The 15,780-nt window shown below is 35.5% G+C and overlaps 1 protein-coding gene across 2 annotated transcripts in view; it reads left to right on the top strand.

The window, feature by feature from the left end:
* Positions 1-15,780, top strand: part of st14 (ST14 transmembrane serine protease matriptase) — a 48,449-nt gene that overhangs the window by 429 nt on the left and 32,240 nt on the right. Inside the window, exon 1 of one of the 2 annotated variants that reach the window (XM_051861557.1) lies at positions 3,055-3,129. The exons of the other annotated variant lie outside the window; for it this stretch is intronic. Within the exon in view, the coding sequence (XP_051717517.1) occupies positions 3,070-3,129 (60 nt within the window). The 5' untranslated portion in view covers positions 3,055-3,069. Of the gene's footprint in view, positions 1-3,054; positions 3,130-15,780 lie in introns of those variants that run through there. 2 annotated transcript variants of the gene reach the window in all.

Here is a 15,780-nt window from a genome sequence, read left to right as displayed (position 1 = left end):
AATAATACCAAAGAAATGACCACGCAACTTGAATATGCGAATTTAAAGTTGTATCATACGGTTGATTCGTTATGTTGAAAACCGGTAGTAGGTCAGTTTTTAATTTTTCTTCATTTTGTTTAATTGTGTCACATTGCACCTGTGCGAGTCTTGCGCCATCGTTCATCGACTACTGTTTTTGTTGGTGGTGGAGCGTAATTCCTGTGACTCGTTTTAATAAGTTCACCTAAAAGATTCATCTAATGATCCTTTCTGCAGGTTACGCCTCAAAAGGTATCGAGACTTAAACACATGAACGAATCCAGTTCATGGAGGTGAACGAGAAGGATTCGTTCATTTAAAAGATTCACTTTAGATCTCTAACGCTCAAGTTCATGTCAGTGAAGGTTTAGTGTCCAGATGCAAGTACCACTGAGTGGAGTGAAATAGTTTGATATTTGAGTGAAGAAGCTCATTTTTGTTCGTGTTGGCCTATGTGTGTCCGTGTGCATTGACCAATTTAACCTTCAGGTCTACTGTATTAACACTGTAATGCCTGGTATGAAATAATAGTGAGGAAAAAAAAAGTTTTTTGAGATGAAACAGTTTAATATTTAAAATATAAAAAGGAAAACTAAAAAAAAGTGTATGTTTTATGTTTGTATCATATTGATGCATCAGCTTTTTGTGGTTCATATATTCTGATATCTTGTAATGTAAATGAATGAGATCTTTATAACCGAATAACAGACTACTTTCCTAACATGCATATAAATATCAGTTGTCACTCTATATCTCCCAACAATTGGTGTTAGTAAGATTTATGGGGAATAAAACTAAGCATTTAGTTTTATTAAAATATTACTAACAATATAAAAATTATTCTTTACTTTATAAAAGTAATTAAAGATTTCACAGCAAAAACACATGTACCACAACCTGACGGTGGACATTTTTTTAGAATTATTTTAAAAAGGCTTTTTACTTGTTAATCAGATGACAGAAGGCATCTAGAAGATTGTGTACAGCAGTTTTGAGCAAAGTTTTGATCATGTTGATAAGTTAGAAGACTAAATATGTGACCTTGGACCACAAAACCAGTCATACGTCGCACAGGTATATTTGTAGCAATAGCCAACAAAACATTGTATGTGATTTTTTTTTTTTTTTTTTTTTTTTTTTTTTTTTTTTTAATGCCAAAAATCATTAGGATATTAAGTAAAGATCATGTTCCATGAAGATATTTTGTAAATGTCCTACCATAAACAAATTATTTTTGTGAGTGGATATGCATTGCTAAGGACTTCATTTGGACAAATTTAAAGGCGATTTTCTCAATATTTTGATTTTTTTGCACCCTCAGATCCCAGATTTTCAAATAGTTGTATCTCGGCCAAATATTGTCCTGTCCTAACAAACCATACATCAATGGAGAGTTTATCTATTCAGCTTTCAAATCTCAATTTCACAAAATTGGACCACAACTGGTTTTGTTTATGATACTGTATGATACTGTAAGCTTTATAGGGTTAATGCCTGACATTTGCATTTAGCATTCAGGGTATAATTGTTTGTGTTCCCTAGAAATCAAACCCTTGACTTTGGTGTTTGGTGACCGTGTTCTAGATTAGCAGGAATGTAAAACAATTCTAGCAGAAACATTCCCCTGAAAGGAAATTATGTATTTGAGATCCATTTAGTGGCACAGTGTCATTGTAATGTTGTCTGTCTGTGTGTGGTTGTGGCAAAGTGTAAATTCTTGTCATAAAGTTGTAAATAAAGCTTTGGGCTTGGCTCTTTATGGCCACTTCCTTGTCCTTAAAGTGCGATGTGGTCCCAGTCACATCCACAGTTTGTTAGTTTCAGGTGTTATTTTTCTGTCATGACCAAGTACAGCAACACAGTGCTTGTGAGAGTAAAAACCAAGAGACACACCCAGTTTTGACATATTGTATAAATATAATCCACATTATTCATGTCTTGTTCTTAATCCCTTTATGTTGAGAAATCTAGAAGTATTTTCCGTGTGATTTATATACACTATTTTCAAACCCCAAATAACACTGGTAGTTTCTTTAAAGCCAATAATTAGGGCCCGAGCACTGGGCGCTAAACATGTTCAAAAACTCATGAAACTTTGCACACGCGTCAGAAGTGGTGAAAATTTACGTCTGATATGGTATGTCCGATCTACCCCAAACTTCACATGTTTTATTAGAGTCCTAGCCTGAAGACATCTACATGCAAATATTCAGTTACAGTCATAGCACTTCTTGCTGGCAACAGGAAACGGTTTGTTTTACACTGTGATTAACTCCTCATAGAGATTAAACCAGATAAACGCCATATGTTGTCAGTCTAATATTAAGGCCTTAGCGATGTTAAATTGCGACGATCTTGACTTTTCGGTGGAGGGTGTTTCCGTGGCGGCCTGACAAAGTCTGATGTTTCGCCATGAAACAGGAAGTTGTTGTAGCTCAGGCATACAATGTCTGATCTGCCTCAAACTTCACATGTGTGAGTCCTGGCCTGAATACATCTACATTCCAATATTCAGTTATAGTCAAAGCGCCACCTGTTGGCAGCAGGAAGTGTGGTGCATCGAAATAACTTTGCCATATTTCTCCTGTATTTACTTGTTTACATGCATGCCACCCACTATTCACTGTTTTCCTAAGGCCACCAGGTGGCGGTGGCCCAGGGTGCGAGGGCCCTTTCATCGCTGCTTGCAGCTTTAATTTACCTTGTGGTTCTTGTCATGCCTTCACGGTTTAAGCAAAGACATAATGGATATGCGTGTCCTATAAACAGATTGAGGATGAATCATTTCTTTGGCTATTCTGTGCATTGGCTGTCTGTATCATTTAACCATGGCAACAAACTACCAAAATATGTCGAATTAGATGGATGTAGCCATATATGATCAGACATAAGACCTTCGCTACATTAGGGGGAGGTAATGTGTTCAGATGGGCTTTGTTTCCTGCAGCTAAACACACCTAGATTTCCAGGTATTGTGAATCTCTTCTGCTCCTCAGGCCTGTTTCAACTTGATAGCCAGAATCCTCAAATACTCTCAGAGCACGGCATATGCATTTTGTCATTTTTTTTTTTTTTCAGGCTTTCGCAGACAAGCTTATTTCAATAACGGTAAGTTTTAATGGAAAAATAACTGCTTGCTTAATTTACAATTTCTATGTTTTTCAAGAGAATGAAACACCATGTCATGCTCTCATTCTGCAAGAACAGAATTCCTAAGATTCTTCCTTAGAACTTTTTTTTTTTTTTTTTTTTCAACTACACTTAAAAATAATAGTTCTTTAATGGAATTGACTGACTCATGAAGAACTTTTAACACCCATGGAACCTTTTCAATGTACAAAAGGTTCTTTATAGTGGAAAAAAGGATTTTTAAAATGTTCTTTACACTAAAAAAAAAAAGGAAGTGTTATTTTAGGAGCTGTTAACTGAATGGTTCTTTGGGAAAACAAAAATGGTGGTTCTATGGAATCACTGCCAAAACCCCCTTTTGGAACCTTTGTTTTTAAGAGTGTATGTGTAGAATTTTACAGTTATCATTGGATCTGTATTTTACAAGTGCAGTAGCCCAGTTGTTAGCCATGCCTTTAAGATCAGTATGTAATGTTTACGAATGCAAGTTGTTTGAGATGCCTCTATCGAACAAACTTTGCATCTTGTCTGCTTTCTGTCTGTTCAACATTATAGATTAATATAGCATATCTGTTATTTTGAGAGATTTTCTCTTATTTTCCCCTTTGTGCCCAACCGTCAATACATTTTGACTAGGTTGGATGTAATGTGTTTCTTTGCTGTGATCTAGACTGATGATACTGAGGCCCACAGTATTGTTAGTACATTCTCAGCTGTTCACAGTCACCCTAGACATGCGATTATCTGCTCCCTTTTGAGGAAAAACAGATGAATAGAATCTAAATATTACACAATAGATGGTAGGGTAAACGTACCTATTAAGCTCAAGTACCCATTAAGCACACTACCATCTTTGAGCTCAGATTATAAAAAGAAAAAATAATGTATTATCCTACTTGATATCTTAAAGGCATAGTTCACCCAAAAATGAAAATTTGATGTTTATCTGCTTACCCCCAGGGCATCCAAGATGTAGGTGACTTTGTTTCTTCAGTAGAACACAAATGATGATTTTTAACTCCAACCGTTGCGGTCTGTCAGTCGTATAATGCTTGTCAAAATTGTCATAATTTCAATGGTAACTCCATCTATAAGAGTCAAAAAAACAATGCACAGACAAATCCAAATTAAACCCTGTGGCTCGTGACGACACATTGATGTCCTAAGACACGGAACAATCGGTTTGTGCGAGAAACCGAACAGTATTTTTATCATTTTTCACCTCTAAAACACCACTATGTCCAACTGCCTTGCGCATCCGGTTGGTGAGGTCTGAAAACGCGTTCTGATGACGGAAGTGATGTCTCGCGCTTATACTTCAATGAGTGCGAGACATCACTTCCGTTGTCAGAGCACGTTCCGACCTCACCAACCGGATGCGCAAGGCAGATTTCCACTCCAGGGGGTTAATAAAGGCCTTCTGAAGTGAAGCGATGCATTTGTATAAGAAAAATATCCATATTTAAAACTTTAAAAACTAAAATAACTAGCTTCCGGACAGCCGTACACATCGATTTATGGTGAAAGAGTGAACTCTGACTTGACTCATGACGTAATAACGAACGTGGAAGCACAGAGGATAGAGCAAAACAAAACACCGGTCACGAATTAGAATATATAACTGATCAAATTGAATGCCTTGATTTTAGTGTTGTTGTTTTTTTTGGGTTTTTTTGTGATTGACTCTGTACCTTCAAATAAAACATTTTTCAGTTCTTTAAAAAGGTTGTTTAAAATAAACAATGTTGTAAAACATGTTGTGAGCTTAATGGCAACAGGGGTGTGCTTAAAGGGTACAAAAATTTACCCATTAAGCACAGCCAGACTTTTTGCATTTAATGACGTACATCTTAATTGAACTGCTTTTGTCATTTAAAATAAAATTAAATATTATTGTATGAGAGATTAATATTTTATTTTAACATAACTTCTTGTACTGAAACCAATATCCTGTGCACTAAAAATGTCTCAATGTAGATTTTGGTGAGCTTAATAGGTACGTTTACATTTCCTCTAATTTGTTACACAGGCTGAAATCAGTGGTTTTAGGTGATGTTCAGATATGAATGCACACTTGTGCTAGGATGTTTTAGAGGCATACAGTATATAGCTTTAAGCTATTATTTAGAAATAGATAAAATAGATGTTTCACTCCTTGGTTTACTGAAACAGGCAATGTGATCTAAGAGGCTTGTTCTCTTTGGGTTTGTGATACAAATGTTTGAGTTCATGGGGTCTGCAAGTTTCTAAGTTGAAGTTTTGTTGCTTGTAGTTCTTATGTTAGCTTTAAGATTGTCATTATGATAGACTCCTAAAATCTCAAATCTCATTCATGTTTTCATTTCACGTTATCTCGTTGCATCAGGGTTTTTTTTTTATTTTTTTTTTATGTGAACATGAATGAAATGAGACCTACAACAAAGAGAATAATTTTTCATTCTGATTCTTACAGACTATCGTGTGTCTTTAGAAGATTTGGAATATAGCACAATTTGAAGTTGTATGGAAACTTTTATGGTGCCTTTTTGCCATTATTGGTTGGACATGTTTAACTCTTTCCATGCTTGGTCTTAGGGTTAGGGTAGTCTCAGCCTCAGACGTTCAGCCAGCGGTCTGTGGGCATGACGTCTGAGGCTGAGACTGCATTAACCCTAAGACCAAGAATGGAAAGATATGGCACACTTAACTAAAAAAAACATTTCAGGAGTTTCGAAGTCGCCATCTGGTTGGTTGAATTCTACATTATGTCCGGGAGACGTGTGTTGCGTTCTTTAACGGTTCCGTTTGGAAACAAATGGCGTGATACCAAACCCCCTCGTAGAAAAAGAACGCCTTCATGTTTACAACTGTGACAACGAGCGCTTACCAGGATCAACCTAATGCTGGATTTTCAAAAGTATGTGAAGATTGTTGCAGTAAACTTGCAGAAAGTTCTTGAATAAATAATTTATTAGATGCACGCCGGTCTGTTAATGTAGGGACATCGACTTTACATTTTCACGCCCCTAAATCTGACCCGGAACAAAACGAACTGCGATTTGTTGCATTACATGTCAGTCAAATGTCCTCTTGGGGGGTCCTTGGCCGATGAAAGCTGCGATAGAGTCCAGACCTTTTGCCATCAGTCTGAAGGTCTGGCTACGTGAAACTAGGGTTAGGGCTGCCCACACTTGAATGTGGGTAAGTTTCACAAAAAAGCAACATTTTGAGTAAAAAACTGAGAAAATCATTTGTCAAAAACTACATCCGGACTGGATTCAGTTGGCTGCGTTTACATGCACACCTGTTTCAGTTGGAAAGAATTCATTCCGACTGATGAATAGTGTTTACTAAAGCTGAATGCTAAAGCTTGTGTTACACTTTCTGCGGGTCCGCATGACGTAAAAATCATCATTGGAGGGTGTACGAGGAGGCTCTTTGTGGACATCCACATGCCTCCTATTTTTTGTGACCTCGCGGACAAAACAATATAAAGACAGCCAGATGTGCAATAATAATGATGTGCAATAATCCATGTTTGTTTACTGTTCAAGCCGATCTACTGCGCATGTGTAGAACGCATCCGCCCAGCGGACCCCAGCATACACTTTCAGTAGTATAAATACAAGTAGTCCGCATCCGTGCTGTCCACAGCTGTCTGTGTACGCATCCGAACTGGAGTATAAAGCCCAAAGTATACTTCACTTTTTACGCGTTCATAAGGGTCAGCATACAGTGCGTGTGACGCAAATTTTGTCATCAGCAGAGTATGCGCGTACTGTACGAGCACTGCCGGATTTGTTATGTGCAGGTCGCAGATGTGCATTTCATTTTTTTTTTTTGCAGTAATTAGTTTATCCATGAGGTGGCAACCGTGCCCTGGGGGCATCGATTCACATGATAGTCACAGAAAAACTGCATAAACAGAACAGACCGGAACACATGCAACCTACAGCGACGATGTAGGTCTACATAGACGAGAGATTGTGTAAACATTTGTACAACTCTAGCACGAAAGAATACAAAGGCGTTTACATGGGTTGTAACTCGTGGCGTGAGATTACTCAAACTAAGATTGCCTTTGTATGTTTACGAGTCAAATGAAGTATGCTTTGCAAGGCTGTGCGTTCGACTGTGCACGCACACTAGCGTACGTGTAAAAAAAAAAAAAAACGAAGTATACCCGGGGCTTTACCGAGATTTAAATAAAGTGATCGGGTTGATGTGTGCGTTTATGTCACAAGCTAATTATCTATTTCGGGCCCTGATTTGGAGACGACGAGCATATGAACTGTAGTGCCGTGCTGCTTATTTATCAAGCAGTAAAAACACCCCTGCCCATGCCCAAAACAAAATGTCTGTGGATATGAGAGTATGAAGAGGACAGATGGGACATAGTTCTGTTCCACTTCACAGATGATGAGTGGTAGGAAAATTTTGGAATGGCGTAACAGTCATTGACTCATTCATGACATTTTATTGAACAACAACTGCAGCTCATTCCGGGCGTCATACGTCATTTACGCCATTTCTCCCTCATTGCACAACATGCATAGTCCTTTCCTGTTTTGGTTTTCAATCCGATCAAGCATTTACATGTCCTCTCGATCGGATTAGAAAAGGAATAAACCAAAACCCCTTCCAATCAGATCAAAATTTCATTCGGATCGCACTCAATCGGATCAATTAAGGTGTTTGCAAGAAGGCTTTTCAGTCTAATTGAGCCGTCAATCCGATTACTAATTATTTTGGTTGCATGTAAACACATAGGAGTAGACTGAATCCATCAATACCCCCAAAGCTTCACAGTCCTACACCTCTTTGTGGGTTCAACATTTAATTCAGTAACATTTGGCGGTTTTGATTTATATGCTGTTAAATGTTTGATGATCACTTTATTTTACATGTGCGTAAGCAATGCTTCTATCACTTGCTTGTGCTGCTTTTTGTTTTGTTTTGTTTTTTGGATCAGAGATTCTTTACTATTTCAGAAGATGCGTAATAGCGCCCCCTACCATATAACAGTGAAAACACTTTTTTTTATTTTATTTTTTTTATTTATTTATTTTTTTCAGAAAATTCCATCAATGACGGGGAAGCTTTGTGATATAAATGATGGAAAATTCTGTTGAATGTGGAAAGAGTTAATATATACAATAAAACAAATAATTTTATAATTTAAACAACAACAACATCTGTTTGGCCTATCATTGTATTTGTCAGCTTAGTTGTATGATCAGACTGCTGTTACAAGGATGTTTCTGAATCCAGATGACCTCAGGTCCGTGTTTCCAGATGGACCACTGCTAACACACTGCATTTCTGTCAATCCAGTGTGACAGTGTCATCGTACCCTCATCTCATTCAGCACTGATTCATCTTCTGTCTTGCAGTTTCAAATTTGTTAACATGTGGAGGTTATTGGTCGGGTGTGTCTGGCACTTTGTTCCATGTAACCTAGTTGGCAAGACATTTTGATTGGGGTTTATTGAATAGGGACCTTTGTGACATTACACCTTATTTATAAGAAATGCTACAGCAAGACTAAACATGACCACAGACAGACCTTCAGACCGTCTTGTGTAATCCTGTTTCTCACCATCCCTAAATCTATTCAGATGAAGGTGTTTTATTATTTATGTGATGCTATTTCTTGGAGAAAAGGTTGTTGGGTTTGATTAGTTGAGGTGAGATATCAGGCAGTGTCAGGAGAGTGACGTGTACGCTACCAGTCAAAAGTTTGGAATCGGTAAGATTTTTAATGTTTTTAAAAAGTTTTGTCTGCTCACCAAGGCTGCATTTATTTAATTAAAAATACAGTAAAAACAGTAATATTGTGAAATATTATTACAATTTAAAATAACTATTTTCTGTTTGAATAAATTTTATAAAGTAATTTATTCCTGTGATGGTAAAGCTGAATTTTCAGCATCATTACTCCAGTCTTCAGTGTCACATGATCCTTCAGAAATCATTCTAATATGCCGATTTGCTGCTCGAGAAACATTTATGATTATTATCAATGTTGAAAACAGTTGTGTACTTTTTTTTTTTTTTTTTTTTTTTTTTTTTTTTTTTTTTTCAGGATTCCTTGATGAATAGAAGGTTCAAAAGAACAGCATTTATCTGAAATACAAAGCTTTTGTAACATTATACACTACCGTTCAAAAGTTTGGGGTCAGTAAGAATTTTTATTTTTTTGACAATAAATTAAAGAAATTAATACTTTTATTCAGCAAGGATGCATTAAATCGATCAAAAGTGACAGTAAAGACATTTATAATGTTACAAAAGATTATATTTCAAATAAATGCTGTTCTTTTGAACTTTCTATTCATCAAGGAATCCTGAAAAAAAAAAAATTGTACACAAATATTTTGTACAATTGTACACAATAAATGTTTCTTGAGCAGCAGATCAGCATATTAGAATGATTTCTGTAGGATCATGTGACACTGAAGACTGGAGTAATGATGCTGAAAATTCAGTTTTCATCACAGGAATAAATTACTTTATAAAATATATTCAAACAGAAAACAGTTATTTTAAATTGCAATAATATTTCACAATATTACTGTTTTTATTGTATTTTTAATTAAATAGATGCAGCCTTGGTGAGCAGACGAAACTTCTTTTAAAAACATTAAAAATCTTACAGATTCCAAACTTTTGACTGGTAGTGTATTTAATTTTTTTTTTTTTTTTAAATGTTTTATTCTTTTATGTTGTTTTATGGCCTCATATTCATTGAGAAACTGTCTGAAATGTTTTTAAAAATTTGTTTGTCACAGCAGAACTATTTCTGTGAACTGGATCAGTGTGTGTCAAATCAGATAAGGCTGTTTCAAATTGTTCAAAGATTTTTTTTATTATTTTTTTTTTATTTCTTGTTGGTGAGTTAATATATTTGGTGATACAAATTTTTGCAGATTCAAACATTTGCTTTTTTTTTTTTTTTTTTTTTTTTTTTTTTTTTTTTCAGCCTTCTAAGTATTAATTATTTCAGGCCAAAAACGTGCTATCTGGAAAGCCATGTTTAGGGTATGATTATCTCAAGAATGGTGATTTCTGGCCTCATAGAAATGGGTAGATAATTTATATTCTGCCTAGTGAAGATATTTACTTCACTGGTACATTACTGTAAGTGGAATAAAGTGAAACATAAATATGGGTGATAGTCTGGCTTTATTTACATACATTATCAGCCTGGACTGACTTTCTGTTAATTTGAAATTCCCTATCATGAGCAAATTGTAAGATATTAACAATGTAGTTAGGTGTGGTTCTAGAATATTCTTGAAAAGTCAAGTATTACCGTTAGTGAGAACAGATATTACTGTAAGACTGTAGTTGAGAGAACTCTTGATGCATTAGTTTCAGTTTATTTTCAGCGTTTTCATAAATGATTATCATTTCCTGTTCTTCTTGTTGCCATGCTTTATTAATTAACAACCAAGACAACCTAATGAATCATTTACATCATGACTGTTGGAAGGATTTTCATTACATGGCCTGAGTTTTGGTCTGCAGTTGATGTAATTCCTTGTATTTTAATTCTAACAGTTTTACTAAACCTAAGTTGTTGTTTTTCCAGTCCAGGAAGAGTTTCTTTTTGAAACGCTTCACAGAAGTTGTCATCATAAGTCAACATTTACTAGTATTTTTCCGCTATATGTTTCACAATATGTCTCAAAAACCCCAATATAGTACAATTATCTGCTGCACAGCGGACAAACAAATCAACTGAATCATTTGCTCAAACATCCTGTCTCAGGAGCCGTCTTTTAATTGCCTGCATGTATCTTTAAATATTCTGTTTTGTCTTTGGGGGATTCATTCTTTATGGTTTAATTGCTGCTGTGTTGTTTGGAGGCTCTTCAGTGTCTTGAACTGTCTTTTCCAGCTGACTGACCAGTCAGTGATTACTGCCCTCTAGTCCTGCTCCATGTCAGAAGTACTAGACAACTGGACTTGAGCTGAAATGTGGTCTGCTTGGGTTTACAGATCATATAGCAGCAGAAGAATACATGGAAATAGTAAAAATTGCTTTGCATTCTCTCCATTTATTGTTTCCATTTGTGATCTTACATCTCTTTCTCATGTGACTGTCTTACTGTGTTGATTTTTTATTTTATTTTATTGTTTTATCAATCAAAATTGGATATATATCAGCAGCCAATATTTAATTGTATGCTCATTTACCCAGTTTTTACCCCATCATCTAACACTCACTTAAAGTTAATCTTTAAAACATTAATAAACTGTAAAAAAAAAAAAAACTTGTACATTATAATGTTATGGTGCCTAAATTCACTTGTAGCATTTAAATGGCTGATTTTAGTTTTTAGTGATTTATTTTGAATGTATTTACTTTTTTTATATATATTAAATAGCCAAAATTGTCCAAAAAAGTGAAACGTGTCTTAAAAATAGACCAAAACAGACCCTTTTTTGGTCTGTTTTCAAGACACTTTAACTTTTTTGGCTTTTTTCACTTTGCATAGATTAAATTGTTTTGGTCTATGTTTTTCAGTGTGCAGACAATTTTGGCTATTTGGTTGCTAGAACTTTTTTTTCTGTTTTACGCACCTGAGAATGGACTGGTTATATTTTCTTTTTCAGCGCATATATATAATATATATATAAATATATATATATATATATATATATATATATATATATATATAACAATCATTATTATTATTTATTTATTTATTTATTTATTTATTTTCTTATTGACATATAACTAATATACTGACATTTATTAGTTATTGTCATAACATAATTATTGGCTCATTGTATCTTCCAGAATTTTAATATCGGTGCCTGAATACATTTTCTTCAACTTGCTGATTTTGCTCTAGCATGACTTTATTGCCTTCACGGTTGTAAATGGCAGATCTAGTTTATGATTAGCAGGTTCTGACTATGATTTCAGCCGTTGGTTTGGCTGCACAATAGTGATTCATTCACATTTTATGTTCTTGGCAGGTAGAACAAAGGCTAAACCTTCAGAGAAACAGTAGAACAGAAATATAACAGAACAAATACAAACAGTGCCGATATGTTGCAGTGCAAGATTAAGGTCAAATAGAAAGATGAGATGAGTCAACAACCTGATCATATGACTGTATGGTAATGTTACATGAAGAATTTTGAATCATGATCTGACCTTATCTGTGGGTATCAATATCTAAAAATTAGGTTTGTTTATTCTGTTTTAGTCCTTCCTTTTTATTTCTTTTTAAGTTTGTTCAACAGGTTTTGTTACTTTTGCCATCAATCATTTTCCATGTACTGAGCAGAAATAGTTTAATGCGCTGGTCACGTCAGTTCAAGAGTGCCACTCCTTAAAATTAGTTAACAGGTTACCAAATCTATCCTTAGGGCTGTGAACACCCTCTGCTGTGAGAAATCCTCACTGCAGGGTACTGCTGACTGTAGCCCCATAGGTTGTATTCTGTGATTTTTGTCACATTTTAGGTACATTTTTGTCTTTTCAAAACTAGTGTTCAAAAGCACATTCTGTGTAAGTGGTTTGACTCTGGAGTTTTAGTTAAACTGTGTAACATTTTTCACATGGCCATACATTCAGGAAACAGCAATTATATACACTGGCTTTTAGCCATTTTCATGCTAAAAGTGTGCGTTTATTTTAATGCATTTTTAATATACTTTAATATGAGATAAAATCATATTTGCCTAAATGAATTATTAAATGAAGCATTTTTCCTTAAAATGGTTTTGGCTGTGATAGTGGCTTAATGTGTAACTTTGCCTATTTTAAACCTGCTTTGTATTGTTACAGTGTCAGTAGTATATGTAAATGAACAATATTTACCCATTCTCCGTGTTACCTGGACCAAGAAATTCACGTTTATTCGTCAGCAAAAGTCCGCCGGATTACGCAAAGCCAATTTCGAAATGGGGTTGTGTATTAGCATTTTTTTCCCCCTGTAATTGGGTCATATCTTCTCCACTGATTCAGCTTCAACATGCTTATTGGGGCAAGTTGTGTCATTGGAAACACTCTTCATATTTTTTCATATTTTTATCGCCCCATGATACAGACATTTTTATCTAATTTGATAGAAGACATCCTGAAATATATAATTGGGAGTATTAATTTTGCTTCTGTCTCATTTACCCTTCCCTGGGGGACAACTTAAGTTAAAAGCAGCTTAGATTTTTATTGAATTTATTGAATTAAATTTATTGGAAAAGCATGGGAAATGTTTATGAGAATCATTATTTCTTTCTAGTTTATGGGTCAAACAGTGTGGGGAAAATGGATCCGTTTTTATAGACAGATTTCAAAGATCAGTGTACCTATTAAAGACCCCCTGTGGTGAAAATCAAGTTTTTAATGTTGTTTATATGTATGTGTGATGTTTTTAATATGCTTTAAGACAAACTATGTAAATTCACATGTCAACACCATTGCTGACTATTTTTTCCTTAAAACTGCAGTGAAAAAGACTGTCTCAAACCCGCAGTTTGAAATTGCTGGTGTCTGTGACGTCACAAACTACCTTGTTGAAATGAGAAATTTTGTAGATTTAGCAATATTGCAGGTGTATGATGTATATTACGAATGTTATGATGAACTATATGCCTTTGTCCATTGACGTTCTGAGTTGTTCAAAGCATTTGTAAGGATACTGATTGTTAGAAGGCAGTTGTCTGACTCTGACATTTCGAACGGGAACATGGTTTGTGTAACATTAGCAACACATTATTAACTGTTTGATAAAATAATCAAGTAAAAGGCTAATCATATTAATTACTGTTATGCATCCGATGTTGTAAAGAGCGATTGTGCTGCATTTACCTCAGTAAGTTGACCGAGTGGATCTTTGAGCTGGCGTGAGCGAGTGGAGGCAGGGCTAATTTGCATATTCATTAATCCGTGTATATTAAATGAGGCAAGGGTGTAGAGTTACATTCAAACTATTTTAAGGCATGAAGAAATTTTTTTCACAGGAAAACACGTTTTGGTGATCAAAGATGAGTTTTAAGGGATAAAATAATTGACTACAGGGGGACTTTAACAGGTAAATTAGTTTTATTTTGCTTCAATATAAAGTAGTTTTCTTTTGTTTGTTCCATTGTAAAGCTTCATCCACACCTTAATCTTTAATTACAGTGTTATTGCTCCATTTTCAAAGCAATCATTAGTTCAGAGAACGAACACGCAGTGGCTTTATACGGATTACACCTGTGGAGGGGCGTCTAATTAGATTTGTCTACCCTGGCTGATAAAAGTGAGAAAGAGAAAGTACTGTTTTGCTGATGGCTCTTACCGAGAGTGATATGTCTTCAGTATGGCGTTTTACAGAGGGTTATGGGTAGCATCACGGCGTGTAATGCTGTTATTAGGCTGTGATCAGGATGACTGATAATAGAAGCCCACAGCAGCAAGTGACCTGCATTCCCTGATGATTCTCTTAATCTTATGCCATGATGGCTATTAAAAAATTCCAATTTAGGCAGCTTGAGTGCCAGGCGGGCTACAGTAAGAATGGCTTTAATTGCGATGAGTTATCGTGCTCTCTGTTGTAATCGGGCCCAGATCTTGAAAGGAGGGTTAGCACGTCTGACAAATTGATTTAATACCAATGTGATTCTTGCTCCCTAATGATCTCCTGATTCCTCTTCTCCCAGGGTGTAGACACTCGGATTTCTAACCACTTTTTAATTGCAGCCCCTTCCTTATTGTTTGTGCAATGTGCATGCTTTTCCAGTTAAAAACGTGTGCAATGTACTGAGGCTCTGGCTCATTCCACAGTCCCAGTTTAGCTTCAGTATGATACCGCTGTGGTAGGGAACGGGTGATTTATGGACAATTACAGCGTTTTTTGTGGAGTCAACAGTGTGTGTGGAAGAAAGGAGGAAATGAAGGAAGAGGCTGGTTGGTTCCTTAAATGCCTGACTGTAGATGTCTGTCAGTGCTGTTATTTAGTACCTTTGCATCCTTTGGGATTCTGCATACAGTGTGCAACCCATCCAGATATCTCACAGCAGTACACTAACCACATCTTGCAAAATGAAGCCGTAAATTGAACCTTTCTCAAACACAGACCTCTGAAATAAAGTGATTTAGTCTGTTATTTGCCATTTTGAACACACATTCAAGCAATTCTTTTCAGTGTAGCTCCTCTGTCTAATCTCTAAATAAATACATATATTAATTTGGGCATCACAACATTATATACAGTATGAAAAATTAATATTCAAAAAAATGAATATATAGTAGTGTTTACACTCTTAATAAATTATGAATTTTTGTGAAAGATTAAAGGATTAGTTCACTTTCAAATGAAAATTAGCACAAGCTTTACTCGCCCTCAAGCCATCTTAGGTGTATATGACTCTCTTCTTTCTGATGAAAACAGTCGGAGAAATATTAATAAATATCCTGACGCATCCGAGCTTTATAATTGCAGTGAACAGGGGTCACTAGTATGAGCTGAAGAAAGTGCTTCCATCCACATCCATCCATCATAAACGTGTACTCCACACGGCTCTGGGGGGTTAATAAAGGCCTTCTGAAGCGAAATGCGTTTGTGTAAAAAAAAATAAAAAATAAATAAAAAATCCATATTTAACAAGTTATGAAGTAAAATATCTAGCTTCCGCCAGAACGTGTAA

The sequence above is a fragment of the Ctenopharyngodon idella genome, chromosome 15 (assembly GCF_019924925.1).
Source record: "Ctenopharyngodon idella isolate HZGC_01 chromosome 15, HZGC01, whole genome shotgun sequence".
NCBI classification, from domain to species: domain Eukaryota; kingdom Metazoa; phylum Chordata; class Actinopteri; order Cypriniformes; family Xenocyprididae; genus Ctenopharyngodon; species Ctenopharyngodon idella.
Note: the sequence above shows the minus strand (reverse complement) of the source record. Positions and strands in the feature narration are given on the sequence as shown.